The 24433-nt window shown below is 47.4% G+C and overlaps 1 protein-coding gene across 1 annotated transcript; it reads left to right on the top strand.

Annotated features, from left to right (window-relative positions):
* The first annotated feature begins 5136 nt into the window (after nucleotides 1-5136).
* On the top strand, nucleotides 5137-23672 carry VWA2 (von Willebrand factor A domain containing 2). Its single transcript, XM_084265368.1, has 13 exons — nucleotides 5137-5191; nucleotides 5501-5575; nucleotides 7541-7674; nucleotides 9871-9980; nucleotides 12993-13187; nucleotides 13554-13684; nucleotides 14384-14516; nucleotides 16166-16221; nucleotides 17059-17166; nucleotides 18023-18604; nucleotides 18932-19483; nucleotides 22575-22697; nucleotides 23398-23672. Exons 1-13 carry the CDS (start codon nucleotides 5143-5145, stop codon nucleotides 23529-23531), a joined length of 2382 nt encoding a protein of 793 aa, XP_084121494.1. The 5' UTR covers nucleotides 5137-5142; the 3' UTR covers nucleotides 23532-23672.
* The last annotated feature ends 761 nt before the right edge of the window (nucleotides 23673-24433 follow it).

Consider the following 24433-nt stretch of genomic DNA (forward strand, 5'->3'; position numbering starts at 1 on the left):
CGGTGCCTCTTAGAGCATGAGCTCTGTGCTCAGTAAAGGGCATCTGGTCATTAAAACAACCAAAAACTCCACCACCCAGGAAACGGGACCTAGCCCACGCTGTGAGGCTTTCCCTGGCTTGTTTCTAGCGGTTGTGGGGTGCGGCAGGGGAAGGGGCTGAGCTTGCCAGGGCAGGCTCTCAGGCAAGCTCTGTCTTGGGTCCTTGGTGAAAACCTTTCTGCAGAAAACACAAAGACAAGCGAGAGCTGAAGGACCTGGAACGAAACCTTTAATACGCCCAGACACTTGTACCTCATTGAAGAAATGAGTTGCTCCTGTGTTTAAGCACGAACAGCAGCTTGTCCTGCTGTGGTGTAATGGCTGGAGGAAGGCTCTCTGGCTGGTCCCCAGCTGTGCTGCATATGCCTTGGTCTCTCTGCATCTTGTTTTCTATGCACGTTAACGAGGGATGATGGTGCTTTCCCCAGTGGCCTGGAGTGGAAAGGAAACAGAGGAGGCAGGACTCTGCTCCCACGTTATCTGGGGAAATGTGAACAGACATTAAAATGTGACCTGGAAAATTGTGAAAATTATTTCATGGGGGGCTTCTGCTAAGTTTGACTTCCTTTTGGTACTTTACATAGTGAAGACAAGGCATCACCAGGAGATGAGTCACACATATAACCATGTTTTCCCACTTTTTTCACTGAGGGCTGCATGTGTGCTGACCCACTCATGTGCTGTGTCCTGGGATAGCTAACCACATCATCTTCATTATTGGCTCCTGAAGATGTCAGGGTCTTCTAGTGAGAGTCTAATAGGAATAAGTGGATGGAATGACACTAAAATAATCTCTTTTTCACCCTGCCCCAGTTCTGCAGAAAAAAATGTGGAAGATTTTGACTTTCTAAAGCTGCTTTAGAAAGGGCCCACAGCCCTCTGTCCTGAAATTGCATGCAGGCAGCAGCTTGTATGTGTCTGCAGGAGTGGTGCCATGGAGAACATTCCCAGGCTGAGGCTTGTCCCTGAGGCTCACAGAGATACAGCAGGAAGATAAGATGTGATTTGGGTTTAGTTTTGTAAAAGGTGCTGCATGTGTGATGATCAGGAGCCTCTTGGTGTCATGTATGCTGAGAAAAAGTCAGACAGTCTCACATTCTGAGCGCTAAATGGGGTACCACGGGCTTCAAAAAGGGATTTTTCCTCTGTCTTTCCAGCTTCTACTGTAGATAATCTTTGCAGCTGACTAGTTTGAAAAGGTGGAATTCCTCATCTGCAGTGCCAGGCATTGGGGAAGGACAGACCAGGATTGTTTCCTCAAGAGGAAGGCTTGTCACAGCCATCTTTAAGTCCTTATTCCTGCCTGTGACATCATGAGGTTTGTCCTTCTAAGCCAGCCAGCAGGTGCCTGTGGTTTGAGGCTGGGCTTCATTCACAACCACCCTGATGCTCTTTGGCCAGTGGTTTGCTTCTGCCACAGGCTGTGAACTCCCCTTCTAGCACTGCCAGAAACACATCTCCTCTGCATCCTGCAGCCTCTGGGGAGGCTCTTGGGATGCTGATGCTCCCAAGTGAAGCAACAGGGTTTTTTTTTTTTTGCCTTGTGAGATGTCTCCCTGTCTCTCTGGAATGCTTTTGGACAAAGGCATCTCTTTGGTATGCTAGTACTTCTAAGGGTAGAAGGGTCATTGTGATACCCATGAGCAAGCTGCCTGCTGCAAGCAGCGTGATCACCTCCCACATGGTTCTTTGCAAACCATTGACACCAGCCTGGTGTCAGAGGTTGATCCACCTCAGATGTGGATGTTTCTGACTGGCACAAGGCACTGTGGGTCAGGAATGTGGCTGTACCCCTCTCAGGTTTGCACAGCTCTAGTTGGGAGGTGACAGGGGACAATAGCAGAAATCTCATTGGAACCCATAGCCTTGAGTTAGCAGCTGCCAGCAGGGGATGTGACCAGGTTACCTACATTCCTAATTGACTTCAGTATAATTACGCTGTTTGCCTATTTATTTTCTGCTGCTGTTGGTTTATCCCAAGACACCAAGTTCCTGAGGATCACTGTACCCCTTCTCATAGCCACTCCACAAGTGTTTCTAACTAGCAGAAGAAACTTGGTGTGAGCAGATGCTAAGTGTCTCCCATGCTGTAGCAGGCTCTGGCTCCCCAGGGGGTCTTGCATGTGACATCCAGCAAAGGATGAAAAAGAGGAGATGTTCATGGAAGCACTTCCATTGCTTTAGCTACAGCAATATCACTTTAGCTACAGCACAAGCACTTCTGTCAGAACAATCCACACAGTAAGTTTAGCACAAGCTCTTGGGTTCGAAAAGTCTCTCTTATTCCATAGCTCCTGGGTCCCACAGGACTCTGCAGTGCGTTGGTTTTGACAGTGCCCATGTCAGCAGCGCTGCAAGATCAAGGTCTCTGTGTACAGGAGCCCTTATTGTGTGGGGGAAAAGAGTCTGTCAAAACTGTTCTTTGCTGCAGAACTGGGGCTTGAATTAACAAGGTGGTTTTGCAGAGCAGCTTGGAGGAATGTAATCTTATCACTGGGAGAGAAAAAAATATTGTCAAAAGCTTTGGACTGAAATTTGTGAATCTTGTCTCTCTCGTCCACCACGTAAGGTGTGTGTGGCTGCACTCTAATGTAACTTAGCATAAGCTGTCATCATATTTATGTGGCCAGGTGAGAATCTGGGTACAAAAATGTGTGTTTTGACTGTGTATGGTTAAAAGAATGTATAGATATATTTGACTCAGTACTAATACAGATGTTTTTGAAATTCCCTTTCTTAATGGCCAGGAAAATAAGATGAAAAGATCCTTCAGTCACCACCCCACCCCCCAGCAAAGCTGCTGTCTAAAGTTTCTCTGCTGCTGCTAATCCTGGGCCAATGCTGATGAGCAGTGGGTGAGGATGAAGCTTTCTTTCAATTCCTGGTGCTAGGACTCTAGCTGGGCTGAAAGACAAAGAATTCCTCCTGTAAAATTAGTTGATTTAAGCCCAAATTAAGATGAAGTTGTAGAAATGTCTTGACCTGTCAATGTTCTATATGAAAACAACCTGAAATCGCCCTGCACCTGTCACATCTGGTTGCAAGCAGAGGCTTGTCCTCCTTTGGGTTTTGCTGCTCTGGAATTAGCTCCTAGAAAGAATGTCCTCAGGGCATGGCAAAAAGATGACCTTACCTCTGTAGCATGTGCCAGGGCTTGAAGCTACTGAGGGACAAGTGCTTCCTTGATGAAGTCATGTTTTGTGCTTACCTTGCTTAATTTAAGCAAGCTGGGGCTCTGTTAATTTGTGAACAGCAGTCTGGTGGGGGTGTTGGGAGGATGTGTTGAAGGGTGATGCCTGTAAAGCACCTGGAACTGGGTAAAGAACTCCTAGACACAGAGCTTTATTGTGTCTGTAATCCCTGATGACAGTTCTTTAATCCCCTCTGCATTCTGGACCCTTGCAGTTAACTGAGCATGGCCACTACAGGTACCTTGCCTTGTCTGGTGTGAGGGGTGTGAGGTGCAGGCAGCTGCATGGGCTTCACAGGCCCTTGCTCTGACCAGATGTGCCTGGGATGGTTGCTGGAGGTCCCCTTGGCAGAGGGTCGGGTCAGATACTGAGGATCTCATATGATGCCCCTTGCTTCAGGTGTCTCACCCACTCTTTTGAGGAGAGAAAGTCTGCACAGAGAAGTTTCTGTTCCTTAAAGCTTGGCGTGTGCCCTGGGGTTTAAAGCACTGCATGGCCCTGGACTCCTGGGGATACCCACAGGAGGGTCTTCCCACCTATGGAAGCGCAGTGGTGCTGGCACACGATTTCAGACACTGAGGAAGCGAGATGCCAGCACTGACCTTTAAATCCCAGGTGAAATGATGAGACAGAGCGAGGAGCGGCTGCTCGGCCCTTCCTCCGGCCAGACACGTTCCTGCCCTAGGAGCCGGCACACAGTGATGCTTCCAAGGGGGAGCAGTGGAAGGCTGGACTGGGACACCCTGGGAAGCCATTCCCTGATGCCCATTGCTCTGACCAGTCAGGTTTGCCAGGTTACACATTCAAAGAATGGGAAGGGGCCTATTTTGGCGGCTTCACTGACAAGTATCCGTTCTTCCTGGCTGTTCACTGTGCGTCGTTTGCTGCAGAGATAAGTCTTTGCTGAGAAAAAGCCCTCTCTGTCTGCTTGGGAAAGCAGCTGGTTAACAGAGCTGGTTATCAAGAAACATGCTTATTTGTCTTTACGTGAAGAAAATCTGCTTTTGCAATGCAAGAGGCAGAGACCCAGGGTGAATCTGGTGACATTTGCTCTAGTGAGGGCACCCAGTGCTTTTAATCTGGAGAAAAACAATGAAGATAGGGACTTTAAAGAGAAATCCAAGGCCTTTGCTAAGCATGCTTTGACTACATCTAGGCATGCTTGAAAGCGTCACTGAAGTGCACTTAAGAGGTGATGGCAGCCATGCTGCCTTCAAAGGAAAAATGAGCAGAAAATTGACTTTGCTGAACACTTCTACATAAAAACACCACCTCAGAAAGAGAGTCCTCAAAAATGTAAGGCATGAAAGAGCCCGTGCTTGAGTGCTGTTGCAGACGGGTGAGGAGGAAGGGCAGCAGCGCTGGCCGCAGCAGGCCCCAGGGGACAGGAACCCCTGCTCTGCTCCACAGCAATGGTGGGGTAGGGGACATGGCTCTGCCCAGTGCTTGGTGCACCCCCAGAGCATCTGTGTTCGGCTCTCCTCCACTCCCCCTGAGGGCAGCAGGGCTGCAGGATGGAGGTGGAGGGAGGGAAGCAGAGGTCTGGGTGGCCATGGAGGGTGGGAGAGGAGGGGAGGCTGGGCAGTCTCTCCTTCTGCTCCCGGCCCTGCTTTCTCCAGTTATGATAGGGAAGGAGACAAGTATGTAGGGAGACTTTCTCTTCTATCAGTCCTTCCTTGTCATGTTTTTTCCTTCTGTCCCATTTCCAACCCTTCTCCCTAGGGTAGGAGATGCTTTTGCCCTCCCCCCCCCCCACCCCCGACCAAATGTTTCTGAACTCATCACATGAAACAAGGAGCAAGGGAGATGATCAGCTACAGGTAAAGAAACCAGCTTGAGGAATTGGACTAATATTCTATCCTTTTCCCCCTTTTTTTCCTTTTTTTTTTCCTTTTCATTCAGATTTGTCACCATGAGTCTCTTGTCATTCGAGTCCATCTGTGTTTTCCTGCTTCCCCAAGGTGAGTATAAAGTCGTTGTTTGGCATCAGTGCTTTATGTCTTGGACATTTCCCTGTCTCTGGATGGAGTTCTTCATTCCCAGGAACAAGAACCAAATAAACCTCTAAAATGTGTCCCTGCTAGAAGGAATTCCCTCCCACAGATACACCTGTCCTGCATCACCAAATTATTTTTTGTGAGTGTGAAATCTATGGAGCAAACTGGTATTTTTGCTGCTATAGATGAACACCTGTTTGTCTCCTTTTTCTTAAAAAAAAATTTAAAGGCAGTTTCCACTGTTGAAGGGTGATTATCTGTTTGATCCCACAGTTCTTCTGGCATTGGGCATACAAGAAATTCATGCTGACCAGGAGATGATGGGCAAGATCTCAGCTGCTGGCCAGTGTAAGTTTCTTTTTTCAAAGTGGTTGTCTACTTTCTGAATTCTTTCTTTCCTTGTTTTTCTCATTTGTTTGGGGATTTTTTAATTCTCATTGTTGTTTAGTGGACCCCATTTGATCTGTAAAGTCTCTGGGAAGCACAGGGTTGTGGCTGCATCTACCCCAGCCTGGGTCTTACCCTCACTGGCATTGGCTCTCCCAGGATGCTGGCCTACTCTTTCCCCCAAATTGGCCATTTGCCAACCAGGTGGTTTTTCTGCCAGATCCTTCAGAGCTTGTTCTTGATTTAAGGAGCCCTGTTTAATTGCAGACTTGATTCTCCATCAGACCTCCCATGTGGCTGGCTCATTCCGGCTGTGAAGCTAACACCAGCCAGGATGCTGTGGCTGGGGTTGGCTGGCTCTGGCTGGCCAGCAGTCCACATTCACCTGCAGCTCCCTTGCTCTACGTGCACTTCTGAACTTCCTGCTAACCTCTTATTTTCTGCTGTCTCTCTGTCAAGTGAAATATCCTGTGTTTCCCTACTCCACGCATGCCCTCCAGCCCCATCCCATAACACCATGTGTTCAGCTGAGACTTTCTCACCAAGGCAGGTCTCCAGGAGCCCTTTGGTGGGCTGCAGACATCCCTCTCTCCTTGTACCACTGAACTCCACAGCAACCCTCTGTGGCTGAGCCCACCCTGGTTGGGGTGTGGTGTCCTTGGGCAGGCAGCCATGCTCAGTGGCTGCGGGTGAGCACCTGGGATGTTGCATCTCCGTGTTCAGGGCAGCAGCAGGGAGCAAGGCTGACAAGCCAGGACTGTGCTGGCAGGTGGGCCATGCTCCAGCTTGTCCTCAGTGCAGTGCTTCAGGGCAAGGCTGGTCACCCTGTGAGAAGAACCAATGACCCAGAAGGGAATGCTTTACCCCTTTCAATCCCTCATCATCTGGTTTTAGAAACCCCTAATTATAAATGCAGGGGGTTGCTAGCAGGAATGATGTGGAAAAAAGTATTGGTAATGAAAAGATGATGGTAATATTAATAGGGATGGAGAGAGGCCATGGGCCAGAAGAGCTTTTAAAAGGCTGGTGTGGTTGGTCCCACTATCGATTCGGGATTCAGTTTCCCTTGAAGTTGGTTCTGGTAAATGCTGCAGAGGTGACTTCAAAATTTCTGGGTAAATGCTTTGAAAATGTCTCTTCAGAGTCTGCAGGCTGCCTTTTAATTGTTATTATTATTATTATTGTCAGTGAAATTATGGGCTTCAGTGCAGCTTAAGCACCTCAGGAACTTGCACTTGGGAGCAGTGCTGTTCCCACAGGCAGGGGTGATACAAGGACACATCTCTGAAGGTGGGAGGAAAGGCGGGTTTTGGGGAAGCGTTTCCTGCCAGCGCCTGGGAGCTGCTCAGGGTGTGCTGAGACAAATCAGAGTGTGTTCTGGAAAATGTGCTGCAGATGAAACACATCTGTCTCTGTGGGGCTCCACAGGCTTTGCAGATGCCTTCTGGATTCACATCCATGCCTTGGGCTGGAAGAGCCAGACGGTCCCACTGGGCATGGCTGCCTCTCCCCACCCCTCCTCATCCTCACTGGGAGAGTGGTGTTCTCTGTGGTTAATGATAGCACTGCATTGGCTCATTGGGCTGCTGCTCTCATGCTTTTGCAGAGCTGCTGAAGCCAGGCTGGGGACCTGGAACCAAAGGTGAAAGCCTTGCAGGCTGTGAGGGCCGTGCTGGTGCTGCTGCACTACAGCAGCAGCATGTGTGGGGTTTGGGTGGTGAGCACAGGGCTGCCCTGGTCCATCCTCAGCAAGCCTGTTTGTCTGGATTTTCTCTGGTAGCCTGGCTGCTTCTGGAGAGTGAAATTCAGTTTGTTTATTTTTCTTTTTTTGTTTTCTTCCCCCATAAGATCTGCCTGCCTGGCTTGTGAAGTCACCTGGGATCCAAGTGTGAGTGCAGTTTCACAGTGTACATCTTTTTCTCCTAGTGATGCAGTGCTCTGCTTCCTTAGACGTCCTTTTCCTCTTGGATGGCTCCTACAGCATTGGCAAAGGAAGCTTTGAAAGGGCTAAGCACTTTGCAGGCAAGCTCTGTGATGCCTTGGACATCCATCCAGACAGGGTGAGTGCCAGGAATGTCTCATTTTAGTTTCAAGCAGCTTGGCAATGTGAGGAAAGGACAGTGATAATGGGCTGAGTGAAACTGCAAAATTCAGCCTAGCAGCTACTTGGAGCATTGAATCAGAAAGATGCTGTGAAGGTTTGTGAAGCACTGCGGCTGGAGGATGCCTTTTGATCCTTCACAGGGTAAGCAGTGCCATTTGGACTTGAGAAAAGGCATAATCCTTCATTTTAAGATTATGGTTTGGAGATTTTTAATACTTGTTATTAAGTTTTGGATGCTTATTGATTAAAACAGCTGGATTTTTTTATTGTCTTTCTCTGTGAAGTTGCAGAATTAGCCTCTGGGAAGTTAATCACCTTTCTGTACAGATGTAAACAACAGAACCTGCTTGCTGTGCTTCTCCTAGGAGATCTCTATTCCAAAATAAGGTGAACATATCAGAAGGAAGGAGCTGGTTGCCAGAAATGAACTGCATACTGATGCATTTGGGATCTGTATGCTGCCATTGGTCTCCAAGATGTCACCAGACTCCCCACTGCTAGCAGTGCAGTGTGCTTTAGTGTGGGTACTCACCAGGGAGAAGAGCACAGGACTGGCCAGCTGGCACTGCCAGCTGCAGTCCAAGTAGATGATATTTCCAGGTATCCAGTATAACATGCACTAAAATAAACAGAGAGGTGTAGCTGTGCCAAATTCTTCCCTGTGTGTTTCCTATTTGAGACCTTGGCTCAAATCAAAGTCTAATTTTGGGTGCTGTGTGTCCAAAAGGCATGGTGGGAGCTGCACCTTTACAGTCTGGGCTCCCTCATGTTGTACCTGCTCCCTGGAGCACAGCCCAGGGTTTGTCTGAGGGGATTTCCTGCAAGACCCAGCTGCAGTTCCAGCTGTGCATCCAGTCTCACATCACACCCCCCTAGCCAGGGACCTTGGAGCAGGCTGGGATGGTTGTACTTCATTCCCTGCTAGAGCCTTTCCAAATGAACGTCAGGTCTTTGGGAAGGTTGTGGCAGGGGTGAAAAAGCAGGGGGAAGAGGAACCTGAGGCAGGACAGAGAGAGTGTCTGGGCTTCCTGCAGCTTTGAAGACTCTTGGTCCATATCTGATTCTCTGGAGAGGTCTGGGAGAAAAGGAACAGGGGCAGGTCTTGTGTTTACTCCTGGTTCCCACGGCAGGGATGCTTAGACTTGTACCCAAAATCCTGCACCAGGTCAGCTGCCACCACTGCTCCAGGCCCTAACAGTGAAAGCTGCTGCCATGCCCCTGCTGTGGGGACCTTTGGGAGCTGGAATTGCCATTTCCTTCCATCACTTTTCTCATCTAAGAAATCTTTCAGCCTTCAGATCTCAGCTTACAGCCACACTGCACAGGAAGCTTTGGCAGCTCAGGCAATGCTGGGAAGGGGTCCTGGTGCATGTGTGAGGCTTTGAGAGGTGCTGTGAGGCTCAAGTGAAACAGGCATCCCCTTCTTGTGCCTCATTTGGAATTGAATAAAAGTGGAGACTGGCATTTCAGGACCAGCTGCACTGTAGGCTGAGGCAAAAGTATCTGAACGGTTTAATATTTGCAGATCCTGTGGGTGGTTGTTTTAAAATACCATCCTTCCCTTAGTCTTTCTCTTAATCCTCATGTTGCCTGGACAGAAAATCAGCAGCCTTTTCACCTTTGGAGTTGTCACATTCCATAAAGCTTCATGTGAGGCTTCAGTGAATTGTCCTGGGTGTGCTGCCTGATTCAGACAGGTTTGTCCGTTTGCATTTTCAACCTCAGAAAATGGTTTTAAAGGAGATAAGGGGAAAATAATTGGGTTGTGTTGCCCTCTGCCAGAGGGAGCTGCTTTTAGAAATGGAAAAATTGTCTCCATGGTGTGTAAAGGGCTTGGTATAAAGGTGTTAATCTGTAAACTACTGTCTGTGAGGCAAGTAGCTGCTCTCAATGGATAATTACAGATCGTGAGCTGTAACGGCAGCAGAAGCTCCCATCAACAAGGTGAGCTCTTCTTTTCTGCTTTGTTTATAGTCTGTATGGGTTCTGCTGTGGTTTGTGTTCTTTCCCTGCAGCCCATTTAGCCTGCCAGTGGCTCAGCCTGGGACACTGCGTTCATCTCAATACAAATTAGTCTTTCCAAACCTGGAAATGGCTCAGAAGAGTAAAACTCTCACAGGCACCTTGCCTAACCTTTCACCTTTTCTTTTAGGTCCATGTGGGAATGATACAGTTTAGCTCAGCTCCCCACCTTGAATTCCCACTGGATTTGTACCTAACCAAAGAAGAAGTGAAAGAGAGAATCAAGAGGATTGTGTTCAGGTTAGCCTATTTTACAGCTCTTCTCTCTTTCAGGGTCTATGGATGATCTCTGGATCAGTTTGTTGAGGTCTGGACATCTCTGCATCTTCTGTGCACACACCAACCAGATGCCCTCAAGGAAGGGGGGAGGTGGATGAAGGGTGTCTGTGGCCTGTAATCCACAGTCTGCTGGAAACATGCAATCTGATCTGGTTTTGTTGGTGAAAGTTGATGGGGGAGAAGATTTTTGGTGTCCCAGTGTAACATGGTGAATAAGGGAGAGTTCTCCATCACTGTCCTGGCAGGTCTGTCTGTTTGTGCCAGATGGTGGGTTATGTCCTTCCAGGGAATAGCACATGTGGCATTCCTGGATGGCTGAGCAGAAGCAGGACAGTGTGAATGTTTGGGTTTTGATGATTACAGTTTCCTTTGTCCTACGAGGTAGTGATGAATTGCTGGTCCCTAGCTATCTCTCTGTGTGTCTGCTGAATTCAAGAGGATCAGGTTTTCAGATGGAAACCTTTTTTCTTCCTGAATGTTCAGACTTGGATGTCTTCCCATGACCTCAGGAAACAGAGCCAGGAGCCCAAAGCAGCACTGTCCTTAGAGCCTCTCAAAATCATAACTTAACATCTGTAAGAAACACAATTGGATCTAGAAAGGATCTGACAACCACCCCAAGATAACCCTTGTTTGATGATAGATGAGGTACTGGTACAGCCTGTGGGTGTTTATCTTTCTACAGCTGATCTACATTAGGGCTAAAGGTTAGCTCAACACTTCTCATGGATGTCTGCAGCTCTCAGTGGGATGTACACACTGCAAGCAAGCGTGATTACTTTGAACTTTTTCAAGCAAGACCAATTAACAGGGGATTGTTGTATTGCTTTCAATAAGTTTATCAAATCAAGAAAACCTCTCATATCATGTCACAGAAAAAATCTACCAGAAAACAAGATACAGCCCTCCTCTTTGGCTGGCTATGAGAGCAGAGGAAGTGAAGCAGTGTTTGGTGCCTGGCACTGGAGTTCCTTGATGACAGCACGTGGATGCTGACAGATCAAACAGAAATAATGACTTTGTGCTCAGCTGTTTCATCTAGATTAAAGGAAAAGCTGACATTTCAAAGTAGATAAAATAGTTATGGAGGGATTCCAGTTGGATTCTGAAAAAAAGGACGGAGTGTTTGACATCTTGGTTGGGAGGCTCCTTGATGTGCTCCTGATGAGCCTTTGGCCAGCAAAGTGTTTTCTGACTTCTTGGGGCTGAGTGCACTTGGAAAGAGGCAGCACCAGACTGAAGTGAAGCTTTTTTGACCTACTCAGAGGCTGCTTGTCTCTGTCAGTGAATGTCATCTAAATGGATTTTGAATTCCTTGGCCAAATTCAACCAAATCCAAAGCCAAATTTCTTCCCAGTTTCTTTCATACAAGTCAGCGGCTGGTTACAGGAGAGAAACCTTCCTAGTGCTGTTCCTGATGAAAGGTGGCATCTCCCTCAGCTTCAGAAAGTTCTTATTGGAATAATGTCTTAAACACACATCTGCTGTGTCAAAAACCAGCAAACCTCCAAATGCAAATTGATAAGAAACCAAATTGGATGAGCTTTGGTGCAGAGACTATTAACTTTTGCTAATCCTCAGGGCTCACATGCACACATCTTGCTGAGTTTATAAAGATTTTTGCCATCAAAGTGATTATGCACAATGTATTTTCTGCTGTGCACAGAACTTTTCACTGAAGTGTCTGTCAGCTACTGACATCTGGTCAGGAAAAAGCAGATCTGGACATGCTGTGAGCACATGGTCATTGGGTGTGCAAAAGTACTTAAAGCAAGCAGTTCAAAGCAGAAAGGTCTGGCAGGTACTGAATTAACAAGTTTCTGTTTCAGAGTGTAGATGGACAGTAATTAAATTGGGCATGATCAAATGCTTTACTAGAACAAGAAAATTTGGAATCAGGTGCTAAAGCAAAGGGTGGATGTTCAGAAAATAAGTGAGGTGTGTTTTTGTCAATGCCTCTGGAGGAGAACACGATGCATCCAAGAAAGGAGGAGTGCTTGTTGTTTGGTTCCCCTTGCTTGCTTTGGATAGCAATAAAAGCAGCCCTGAAAGGCAGTCATAAGAAGTGATTTATAAGACAGCTCCTTGGTCAGAATTAGAAGACAGCTGGAAATGTCTTCTCTGATCTAGTGGATTAATTATCAGCATGTCTGGAGCTGGGCGCTCTCTGGTATCAGATGCCCAGTTGGGGATGGCACATCACAGATGTCTCATGGTGTGCAGATGGAGAACTACCAAGAAAGGAAGAGGAAGGCTCATGCTCACACAGAATTTACTCCTTTGAGATAATGTTTACCCCTCCAACAACGAAAAGAGATAGATAACGTGTTGTGGCCAGGGATCAAAGCTGTCAACAACAGCTGAAGGAACTTGCAGTGTGGGTTGTTATGGTTTTTACAGGGGACAAAAGGCTTTTGTCCATCATGTTGTGTGGTAGCAAGGTCTTAGCCTGGTGGTGATTGGGTGAAGGATGTAAGTGGTTGATGTGAAGCTTGAGTTGTTTGCATCAGGTGGGTGGCAGCAGGGGCTGGGGTGCCTGGGTGGTGTGTCTCTGTGTGTGGGAGGTAGATAGGAAGTTGGGGCTGATGTCACCCAGACACCTTGGGATCCAGCTGCACAGTCCACCAAACCTCATACTCTAAGACAGAGGTGAGACCATATCCTACCTCTTCTCCAAGGTCTCCTTCCCAGTTCACATCCAGTATACCAAAGAGACCCCAGCACTGTGCAGACACCAGAGGTAACTGTGCCTGTCCACAGCAATTGTGCCTTTTCTTGGGAGTGCTCTTGTGCCAGAGGGACCTTCCTTTCCCTCCGCCTGGGGCTCTGGATGCGTTCTGTGGCAATAGGCAGAAATATGCTCAGTTCCCCATTACCAAAGGGTGGAAATTTGAAAATCATATGATAAATTCAATAGCAGGAGAAGAGCTTTAATTTCTGCTTTTCTGACTTTTTTATCTCCCCTCTTTCTAGAGGTGGGAGCACAGAGACAGCTCGGGCTCTGAAGTACGTTCTCCGCAAGGGATTCCCCGGTGGGAGAAACTCGAGTGTCCCTGAAGTCCTGATCATCATTTCAGATGGAAAGTCCCAGGGCAGTACTGCAGTCCCTGCAAGACAGCTGAAGGAGAAACACATCACGGTTTTTGCAGTGGGAATCAAGTTTCCAAGGTAGGAAACTTTCCACAGAGTGGGAAAAGGAGGCCCAGCTAGCCAAATGGCAAGTCCTAGTGAATGAGGGTGGCCTTGTGCTAGGAAGAGTTTTAGAAGGAGAAAAGAGGAATTTGTGGAGTGACACAGGCATGGAGGAAACAATAACTTGGTGGCTAGTGTAGAAGGAGAACCAGAGCTACTGAAGAGAGTTCTTCCTCTGTGCAGAGCTATGCTAATGCCTGGGTCTGAACACACCAGGGTCTTGAAAACTGTTTGAAGAGTGTCATGATTTTGCATCAGCTCCCTATTTGCTGCACTGGGTTTGTTTTGCTACTCAGTCCTTTGGGGGTGACTAGGTGGTTGAACATCCCCTTTGCTCTGCAGGTGGGAGGAGCTGCACGTGCTGGCTAGCGAGCCCACCGAGCAGCACGTGCTCTTTGCTGGAGATGCCGACGATGCTGCCAATGGCCTGTACAGCACCCTCACCGGCTCTGTCTGCAGTGCCACTGCTCCAGGTAACCCCTGTCCTGGCTCCACCTTCATGCCTGTGCTTTGAGCTTGGACCGTGTCACTCGATGAGAAAGATGAGGCAGTGTCAGAATGCATACAGGGCAATTAGCAGGGGTTGTACTTCTGATGCACAAACTCAATGTCCTTGCCAGCTGCCTTCTGCAAATACCTCCAAACTGCAGGATCCTAAACCTCTCCAAACTGCAGGATCCTAAACCTCTCCTTGTCTCTGTTTATCTCTGAAAATAGGAACATTGGTCCTTGCTCATGTCATGTGGGATAGAGGGGTCAGCACTGTTGTGTTAAGTCTTCCAGTGGACTTAGCTGTGTATTAAAGGAAGACCACTGAGGACTTGAGAGAGATAGAAAATATACAACTAGAGAGGTCCAGAAGTAAAAGAAAAGCAAATGCATGAATGGTGAAGGCGCTGGAGGGGCTGAACCCAGAACTCAGCAGTGCAAGTTTTACTGCAAAAGCAAAGGAGGCTGAACAGTGAGCACCCCAGAAGGTTGGGTAGTTTGGTTAGTTTGTCAGCAGAAAATTCATCTCCTGGCCTCTCATGGAGGCCTCTGTGAAACACTGCCTGGTCTGCTGTTGGCAGGTAGGTGAGCAAGACTAACCTATTTCAAGTGGTGCTCCACTCCCACACAGACTTTGTATTTTCAGGCAATTGATCCTAGTTTGGATTTGTTCTTTGCTACAGGCTGCAAGGTTGAATCCCATCCTTGTGAACGCAGGACCCTGGAGACTGTGAAAGAGCTGGCTGGAAACTATGTGTGTTGGAAAGGCTCAAAGCAGCCGAATGCAGTGCAGGCTTCACTGTGCCCTTTCTACAGGTGAGTTGGACACTCAGAGCCCTAAAAGTGAGTGAGCCTGAGAGAACATGAGAGAGACAGTAATCAGGCTTTTATCTGACTGTGACTTTTCTGGGATGAAGATCTCACAGAAGACTGGTGCCAACATGGTCTCTAGACCTAGGGAGAGGCTCTCCTTGCTCTGACCATTGGCTGATCTGAATAGCATAAAGTAAGAGGAGGAACTGAGACAAAGAAGCAGAAGATGATTAGCCCAAGGATGCCATAAATATAAATGGAATTGGGATCAGTTTCCTACCTGTTGGACTGAGATGCTTTGAAGTTTACATCTCCGTACTGACTCTGTTCTGCAGAGGGTTTCTAGGTGTTGCCCCCTGTGTTGCTGCTAATTCTGTTTCTGACTTTTGGAGAAGCGCCTTTTCCATTGCTTGGCTGGGAGACCTATGGAGAGGGTCCAGAAATTGGCAGAAAATACCCCCCAGTCACAGTGTAGCAGCACCAAATCTGGGATGCCCACACAGAGCTGCATTGTCAGGTCGATGGCAGAGCGCTGTGGGAGGGAAATGTCCTCTTGCCCAGGGAGAAGAGACTGGAGCTGAAAACCCATAAAGCATGCCAGGTCCTTCAAATAATAGTGTCACTGCAGCAGGAGAAAAGCTTGAAAAATGAGCTGTGAAGGCAAAGGCACCTTTATGCTCTGTTTGCTGATAAAAAGAGCTGAGTGAAAGCGTTGTACAGAAATTGGTAGGGGGGTGGTTTTTCCCTGGAAGAGGTGCTGAGGTGCTTCATGTGTTTGTTTTAATACCAAGCAGACAGATTAAAGTTTAAAAATCACCCCAGATCTGGGCTGTCCATTGATGGCCTGCTGCACAGTGATTGTATAATGTCAGATGTGTCCTAATGGCTGTGAGTGTCTCCAGATACCCCTACCACAGAGCCAACGTGGGAAAGCAGAGCAGCTCATGACTGCCTTATGGCATCCTAAAAGGGGTGGGTTTGGTCACAGTTGCTGTGAGTTTGAGCAGCCCTAATGCAGAGCACTGTTAGATTGGAGGCGTGATGAAGCTGTGGGTATTGCAGAAATAGAAACCTGATGAACAGGGGTGGAAGTTTAAAGCTGAAATCATCTCATTGTCAGGAACCAGCGTTAGCTGCCTTCTGACATGTGGTGAATATGCACTCCTGCTCTAGGGTGTGGGTTTGTTCATATCATCTTAGGGTGGGGAAATGATGGAGGAAGTTGAAAAATCCCACTGGAGGCACAGCTGAGGATTTCTTTCCGGTCTAAACCTTGCTTGTCTGATAGTTACAGCTGGATGAGTTAGCTGCTAGAATTGATATTGAATAAGAAATTTTCAATGCTGTAAAATTTTCTTTTTGTTCCAATTTAGAGCAAAAAATTACCATCTCTTCTGAAGCAACTAAAATATAATATTTTGGAGCTTTAAAAATACAGCCATAATCTGTAAATGTTAAAGTAGAATTTGAAAGTGAGAGTAGACTTGATGAAACTCTTTTTTCTTTCATCACCCCACTCAGAATGGACATTTTCTTTTGAAAAATTATGTTTTCAAAGGAAAATGGGTTCAATTTAAAACACAGTAAGGTCAGCCTCAAAGATACCTTGTTAATCTTTAGATTCATGATGGGTTTTATTCTTCCTGTTTCAGGTGGAAGAGGATCTTGATAAAACACCAGTCCAGGTGCTTCCGAACTGTATGTCCAGGTAAGACTTAGCCTTTTAAAAATTCTCTTTACCAAGTAGGAAGGGTAATAACTAAATAACAAAAAGGTGGGGTTTCATTCTCACTTCCAAAAATTTTGTTCTGAGAGATGTGATCCTTAGCAAGAAGTTGCTATTATGTCCCATTTTGGTTTTTCTCATGGCTATATACAACTAGAGTTCTTTTGTGTTAAAATATCTCCCCATCATTTCATCTTGCACTTGAGGAGCCTGTTAATCCTCATCTGCTTGGTTCCTGTAGCAGAGGCTTGCAGTGCTTCCCAGTGTGTTACCACCCTCCAGGTAGGGGAGTATGCAGTGAGATGCCTCTGCTCATTCCCTTGGAACCAGGAACATCATCAGTTTAACAGGGAACTTGGCACTTCTGATTGCCAGTGTGCTTTTGGAAGTAACTATGGTCTTTGACTTCTGTCCATAACACCATCCTTTTGCTGGTTTGGGTGACAGTGGCTTTATTTTCTGTATCAGTACAGCAGTGTCCAAGCAGCAGGCCAGGCTCCGATCCCTTCCTGCTGTAAACCTGAGAGGGCCACGTGACCTTTATTTAGTAGTTCTGTATCAGCACAGATGTAACTTCACTGGCATTATTCCAAGGCAAATGAAGTGAGGTCACAGTCTGGTTTGCTCTCTTCACCATCCCAAAACGAAATGGCCATGGCAGTGAGGGTGCATGTGGCCCTGTGTTAGTTCAAGCTCTGCAGCAAGAAGGGCAGAGGTGTGACCCCTTTGCTACCAACAGCAATGCTCACACTTGCACAGGATGGGAAGGGGCAGCCTCCCTGCTGACTCACTCTCTTTCCATTCCCTGGTCCCATTTAGACCCTTGTGACTCTCAGCCATGCCAGAACGGGGGCACGTGTGTCCCAGAGGGGCTGGACAAATACCACTGCCTCTGCCCAGTGGGCTACGGGGGAGACATCCACTGCGGTACGTGTGAACCCATCCTCTCCCTCCTTCCTTCTTGGCTGTGTCCTGCTTTTGCAGTGTGTTGCATGACCATAGGGACAACTGGGGCTGGGCTGAAGTCCCTTGGGCATTTCTTTGGGAAACAGGCACTGAGTTCTTGTGCTGGTTATGACTGTGCCAGGTCCAGTCACAGAAATGGAGTTTGTGGATACAGAGAGCACCGATACTGACAGTCTCACCCTGGTGTGGCTGCCTTTGTTTCTAAGTGTAGGCACCAGCTGAGCAAGAAAACAGAGAAATTGGCATAGGTATGTCTGTTGGTCTACTCCCTGCACACGTGGTCCCAGGAGGGACTCCTGATTTTGGGGGGTTCTGTGTAAGAAACCCAAGAAGGTTTCTTCTGAGAAAGAAGAAAAGTCTTTATACTTAATTCTGATCTTCAGAAAATCATTTGCACTTAATTCTTTGTACTTACTTTTCTCAGAATCAAGACTCCCACCTTGAAGTTCTTAGGGTTTTACAGAGGAAGGTCTAGTTCTTAGACTCCTTTCTTCAAAATAGGACATGGGACTGTTTTTCCCAGAGTACTAGGAGAATGTTATCCTTTCTAATTTGAAGTTTGCCACCCAGTTTTTCAGGAATCTCCTAGCCTCCCATAGGTATCTCCTGTCCCTAAAGGATTACATGGCATCCAGCCAAAATAAAGCACACTCCTGGCACAGCTGTCCTACAGCTCATGACATCTGGTGAACCACTTAGGGAGCTGAATGCAATGTCCCTTCTCCACACCACAGAGCTTCCCACAGGCCACAGCTGAGGTGCCTGGCATGCTTTTCTTCTTTCCCTGCATATGACAGATTGCTGTCTCCCTTTTCAGCAGCAAAGCTGAGCCTTGAGTGTGGCGTGGATCTCCTTTTCCTGATGGACAGCTCGGCAGGGGTCACGCTGGAAGGGTTCCTGCGCTACAAGGCGTTCCTCAAGAGGTTCCTCCAAGCAGTGATGGGTCAGGACTCAGCAATGAATGTGGGGGTGGCCCAGTACAATAATGATGTCAAGATACCCATTGAAGTGGGCCAACACAAGGATGTGTCCAGTCTCATGAAAAGCATTGATGCTTTGAGTTTCATGGGAGGAGGAACCCTGACAGGCAGAGCCCTGTGGTACATCGCCCAGTACGGTTTTAGGAGTACCCCAGTCTTTGCAGACATCCAGGATGATCTCCCACATGTGGTTGTCTTGCTCACTGACTCCAAGTCCCAGGATGCAGTGGCAGAAGCTGCTAAATACACAAGGGACCAAGGTATTTTCTTGATCGGTGTAGGTAGCAGCCTCATGAGAGCAGAGCTGACCAAGGCGACTGGCAATCCAAAGCAGACAGTTGTCTACTCAGACCCCCAGGACCTGTTCAACAGGATTCCAGAGCTGCAGAGAAGAATCTGCAGTGTGGACAATCCTGAAGGTAAGACTGTCATACAGGCATTGTGGGGTAAGTTTGTCAAACCATGAGGAGGTCTTCTGAACTCCACTGGAGAGGAGGGAAGGACAGAAGGCTAAATGTCCTTGTTGTGTTTGTGTCAGTCACAGATCCAGGGACTAACCTTCCATCACTGCTTTCCATGATGGATCTCTATCTATTACTGTGGAAGGGTCACAGGTCACCCTTCACAGTCAGCAATCTGCAGTGGTTAATTTTACCCACCATTCTCCCCAACCCCAGCCTTTTTTCCTGTCAGAAAGGAGTACACCTGTATTCTGAAAAATACCACGTTTGTATTCTTGTATCTAGGCTGCCAGGCACAGTCTCTTGATTTGGTGTTTGCGGTGGATGCCTCGTCTGGAGTTGGCCTGGGGAATTTTCTGCAGCTGAGGAGCTTTGTCAGGAGTAGCTCTTTGCACTTCAGCATCAACCGGGATGTCACCCAAATTGCCCTTGTGACCTATGGCAGCAAAGCTCACACTGTGTTCGCTTTGGACACCTACACAAGCAATTCAGCTGCCTTCCAAGCCATCAGCCAGGTGCCTTTCCGTGGAGACTCTGGCTCTGTGGGCAGTGCCTTGCTGCATATTTATGGTGACGTGATGACAGTGCAGAAGGGAGCAAGACCTGGTGTCAACAAGGTGGTAGTATTGCTCACAAATGGGGGTGGCATGGAGGATGCAGCTGCTCCATCTCAGCAGCTGAGGGACAATGGCATCTTGGTGTTTGTGATTGTTATTGGGGACACACAGACAGACATGCTGCTGAGGGTCGCTGGATCTCCCAACTACCTGATCCACATCTCCTCCTATGAAGACCTGCAGCATTATCAAGACCTTATCATTGAAAGAATCTGTGAAGGTGAGAGAATGCCCCATCCTTGCTGTTTATGCTGGTGCCACCAGATGTTGTTATCACGGGTTTTCTGAAGCTTTATTGAGTGAGATTGATACTATCCTTTGCATTTTATGGGTGGGGAATTTATGGCATAGACATCTGGTGTCTGTCTGAAGCAATCCTATAGGAATAGGAACCAACTTTTGTAAGATCCAGTCTAGTGGGTGAGGTTGGGCTTAGTGCGACTGGCTCTTTCCAGCCTTGCCAGGTCTAGGTTCTGCCTTTCCTGAAAGAAAAATGTTTGCCCTTTTCCTGATGTTGCTTTAAATGTATGGAATTTGCTGTGCATGGCTGTGCTCCTTGCAGTGCTGTAGGGAGGGCTTAGAGGGACACATTTCTGCAGCCGTGTTGGTCCCTGGATGAAATCTCTGCTGTCTTGTTCAATGAGTTTATCCCCAGGTGCTTATGAAGTAGTGGGTCTGAAACCTGTTCCTCCTCAGTGTCCTGCTACTGAAGGTACCACATAGGCTCTCCAGATGTTGTGTTGCACAGGATTTAACCTCAAATTCTGAATCTGTCCATTTTGAAGTCTGCAGACTGTTAAATTGAGGCCTCCAGATTAATTTTGTTTGCAGGACCAAACCTTTATCCCCTAAGCAGTCAAGAAGGAAGAATTTTCAAATACTCATGTAAAAGCTTGCATTTGTTTGGGGTGGAAAATAAAAAAGGTGCAATTTCTTTGAAACTTGGAGGCCTGAGGGCCAGTCCCCAGCTGGGAAAAGTCCTGACTCTGCTACCAAGTTTGAAAGACTTGTGAATTCCCGTGTTTGATGGAAAACAGAAAGGACAGCAGCCCCCTTTTGGTTTGTAGACATTAGTGGTGGTGAAAGTGCATCTAGTTGAAGCACCATGCCTTGTTTCTTTCAAAATAGTCTACCATCTATCTATTTGCTTTTGTTATGCTTCAACCCATTTGTGAGATCAAATGAAGAAGCATGTTGAGCTGCAGTACAATCAAAAGTCCTTTTCATCTCTGGGCAGGCCCGTGGTTCCTTCAGGGTTAGATAGAACTACTGCATTATTTCTTTGGGGTGAGGAGCCAGTCTCCTGGCAGGCTCTGCAGATGGTTTTTACCTGGAGCTTTGCACTGTGCTCTATTGCAGTGGTATTTTCAGCTGTGTTATTATGAAAACAATATAGCATTCCATGAAATTAACTACAGTGCCAGGAATGAAGGGAAGAGATGGCAGCGTTTCCAGTGAGTCAGGATAATAACATACCATTTCCTTCCCTGAGACTGAATTGCTGCTTTCATTTCATGTGTGGGTAATCACTGTTTGTACTAGATAGGCTGGAACCAAGGGCGATGTAAAGATAAGCCCTTCATTCAGTCTTCTACTCCAAGTCCAAGCCTCAATAACAGAATCATTGTCTGTGAAAGGACTTAAAAAAATTTGTGACTCATTATAGAAGTATGTTAAAAACAGCCCTTGGACACCTGAAATACTGTATTTATTCTTAGGCTCAGCTGGAAAGAGACCAGGACAAAAAAGATTCATGCTCTAGGAGAGAAGCATTAAATATGTATGGATCTGATTAATGGAAAGACAGACTCTTGGAATCACCAAAAGGTACAATCCCCGAAGTGCAAGAAGGGTATTTAAGGTGATAGTGTGCTAACAGTAGGCTGGAGATCAGAGAAATGGTGTCTGGGTGGAATAGCATGATTCCCTCCAGCAGGGACCGTGAGGTTATGCTGTAGGACAGCCACAGAGAGAAGTAATGGATGAGTGGCATGTGGAGCAAAGCACCATGGAAAAGCTCTCTGCAGGGCAGCCAGCACATGGAAGAGGGGTGTTGGGTCTGGGAGTTCCCTCTGGCTTTCACTGCCAGTGGCTCTACCAACATATCATGAAAGGAAAAGTATCTATCCATGGGGATAGTGTCAAACAGGACCCCATCTGATATGTCCCATGGTGACAGAAATGTTGTTGAACCAATGTGGCTCCATATAAAATCAACAGGAATTGTCTTAGACACAGGTTTTTCTGTCAAAAACCTGAGTTTTAATGATAATTTTGTAACTTAATCTTAGGTGCTGGTTGATAGTTGATGTGCACACACTGTCCAGGGAGAACGAGCACAGTGTGCAGCAAGCTGTAGTAACTGTCCTGATGGATAGGGGATAGAATTCATATTCTTTCCTTCTCCCCCTTTTCCTGCTCCCTCTGTGCTTTTTCTACTGAGAGCAAAGGGCACACTGAGCAGCTGCAGACTCTACACCACGTAGCTGTTCAGCTGTGGAATTTCACACCCTTAACCAACGCTGCATTGGGAGCTGCCAGCAGCCTGGAAGCAGCTCCCTCTGGGATGCTGCTACTTAACCTAATGTGTTCACAGCAAGGCAGCAGGAAACACAGCCAGCCCTGCTGACAGCTGGGCTCTGCTGTGTTAAGAGGGCTGGGAGAGTTGTCACATACTTTGCTAATGGGGCTAATGACCTGGGCCATGGTTACAGGCTTTGCTCTCAAACCTCCAAGAAAAGCAGCCTAGATTTTTTTCCTGTGTTATTTTCCCTTCGTGCCATTCCTGCTTCCTGGCTGACTGACTTCTTGTGCTTGCTTATCTCTGGTGGAAACTCAGGTCCTCTCCAGGGCAAAGGGGGCTTTGAACTCCAGTGGCATTTGGGGCTGTAAACTGCTTGGAGCAGCCAGTGTTCTTGCTCTGCATTGGCAGTGTGGGGGGGCTTAGAGGTGCTCCTCTGTTCTGTGCACAGCTCAGAAGATGCTCCATTTTACTTCTCTTTGATATGCAGCTTGACATGATGTCACTCTTTTAGGCTTTATTAGGAATATTCTCCTGCAGCTTAGAACACCTAGAAAAGCTGTTTGCTCTAGGATGAATGCAGAAGAGTTTGTCTTCTGTGTAAGACAGGGTTGCAAGCTTGCACCCTCTGCCATACTAACAAGGTTTTCCAATCCCATTAGCCCTAATGCCTTTTTTTAAAGTCTGAGAGATATAATTGCTGTTATTTTTGCAGCGTTTCTGAAGGACATGGGTCCTAGCTATTAATACTCTGTGCCTGAGCCTGCTGTTCTGCTTGTGTGTGTTGCAGAAGCAAAAAGCCCTGTTAACCTGTGTAAACCAAACCCATGCATGAACCAGGGTGTGTGCATCCTTGGGTCTGGGAGCTACCGCTGCGAGTGCCGTGGCTGGGAAGGACCCCACTGTGAGAGCAGTAAGGATCAGCAGAGGGCAACCACAGCAGATGTCATCCGTTCTGCCCAGCCACTGTGAACAGATCCCACATCTCCTCCTCTCCCCTGAGCAGAGATGTGGCTGGTACTCTCGGTGGTGGGGTCTTGGTGCTGAGATGGCTTTTGTCACATGGGAAGTGGAAAGGTCTGGGCTGCTGAGGGGAACAAGGGCTGTCCTGTTTTACACTTTCACTAAGAGCTGACTGTGAAGGGACCACAAGAAGTAATTTTTGTAGTCTTCCACTCTGTTCTGTTCCTCTTTTCCCTCTGCCCCACTAGAAGAAACAAACCCTCCTTAACTCCAGGGGTGGAAAGCTTAGGCTTCCTTTTGACAGGAGTGACCTGTCTCTGTTGGAGTGTGACCCTCTCTTGCTGTCAGTGCTTGCCACAGTGCAAAAGCCTCATCATTGCCTTCCTCTTCAGTAGGGGAGCAGAAGCCGGTGAGCCTCTGGCTCCCTGGAGGAGGTCCTGTGCCCATAGTGAGAAGTTCTCAATGAAGTGTGTTTCTCTGTCACCCAATATATTGCTCCTTACCTGACCCCAGGAGTTGTGGCTTCAACCCCATAGCTTCTAGTGTCTGTCAGCTCAGGCCAAGTGGGTGCTTGTTGAGTTGTAATGGACTGAGTGTGAGCTCATCCCTTGGTCATAGAGCCCTCATCCTGTGTTTCTGTTCTGCAACAGGAGTTCTCCGGGGCGATTCTCCAAGATCCCAGGTCCTTCCTCTGTCCTCCCGTGTGCAGCGGAGTTCAAGTGGTTTGCAGCACTTCTCCAGAGCCTCCTGGCACACCAAAAGACACATGGATCAGAGACACTGATACACCAAGTGCTTCAGTTGTCCACCCAGGAACACTTAACTGCTGCTCGCAAGCACAGTCCAGCAAGCCACCACTGTCCATGGCAGTAATACAATTGCTCCAGCACAGGGACTCTGCTGAGGCCATTCCTAGCTCCTTCCTTGCACAAACTGGGCTTCCCAGTGCTCTCTTTCTATTTTTCATTGAAGTAAATGTTTGTGTTTAAGTATTTGTTATTGGCATTTTGTGTTTCTTCATCCAGATTCTCATTCCAGGTTGTTGTTTTTTTTTTTTTTAAACAGACTTCTCAAGAGATCTTTGAGATAATCTGAAAATATGTAGAAGTCAGAGCAATTCTGGAGCTCCTGCTGAAGGGGGATAACGTAGATTATGCACTGGTAGCCAGGTCCTAGAGTGAATGGCTTGTTTCATGCAGGAAGACAGATGAGAAGAGGAAGGAGAACTACTTAGGAGTCTCTGTTCAGTTTTCTAAGTTGTCCATGCTGCTTTCTCCTCTGTGTTTATTTGGAGTGGTTGGATATTGTTTAGCTTCATGGATGTTTTGTAGACACATATGTTTGATAAGGAGGAGTTTGAAGAGGATTGGTTTTGCCAGGGATTTCAATGGCTTATGCAACTCCGCAGTGGAGCTGTGACAGTTGGTGTGTTGGCTGGTTTTCTCCTTGATGTGATGCATGTCAAATCCAGTTACCTGTGCTGCAAACACATCAGGTAAGGGCAATCCCCAACCATTTCTAAACAAAAGTCTGGTTTGTTGTGAGCTCTGGACAGAGCCATGGTTTGTACCATCCTGATGGCTGTTGAACCTTGGTCTGTCTGCTTTCAGGTTTAATTCCATTCCTCCCCTTCCAGCCTCACTCTTATCTGCCAGCCCTGGTCTGGCCTGGAGGGGACAGGACTGG

Source organism: Gallinula chloropus (genome assembly GCF_964237585.1).
Source record: "Gallinula chloropus genome assembly, chromosome: 5".
NCBI classification, from domain to species: domain Eukaryota; kingdom Metazoa; phylum Chordata; class Aves; order Gruiformes; family Rallidae; genus Gallinula; species Gallinula chloropus.

What these genes read in the sequence shown, in the direction of transcription:
- VWA2 (XM_084265368.1), top strand. Translation starts at nt 5,143, where the DNA reads ATGAGTCTCTTGTCATTCGAGTCCATCTGTGTTTTCCTGCTTCCCCAA. An exon ending in TGTTTTCCTGCTTCCCCAAG is followed by an intron (nt 5,192 to 5,500) that starts GTGAGTATAAAG and finishes TTGATCCCACAG; the next exon opens with TTCTTCTGGCATTGGGCATA. An exon ending in CTGCAGTGCCACTGCTCCAG is followed by an intron (nt 13,685 to 14,383) that starts GTAACCCCTGTC and finishes TCTTTGCTACAG; the next exon opens with GCTGCAAGGTTGAATCCCAT.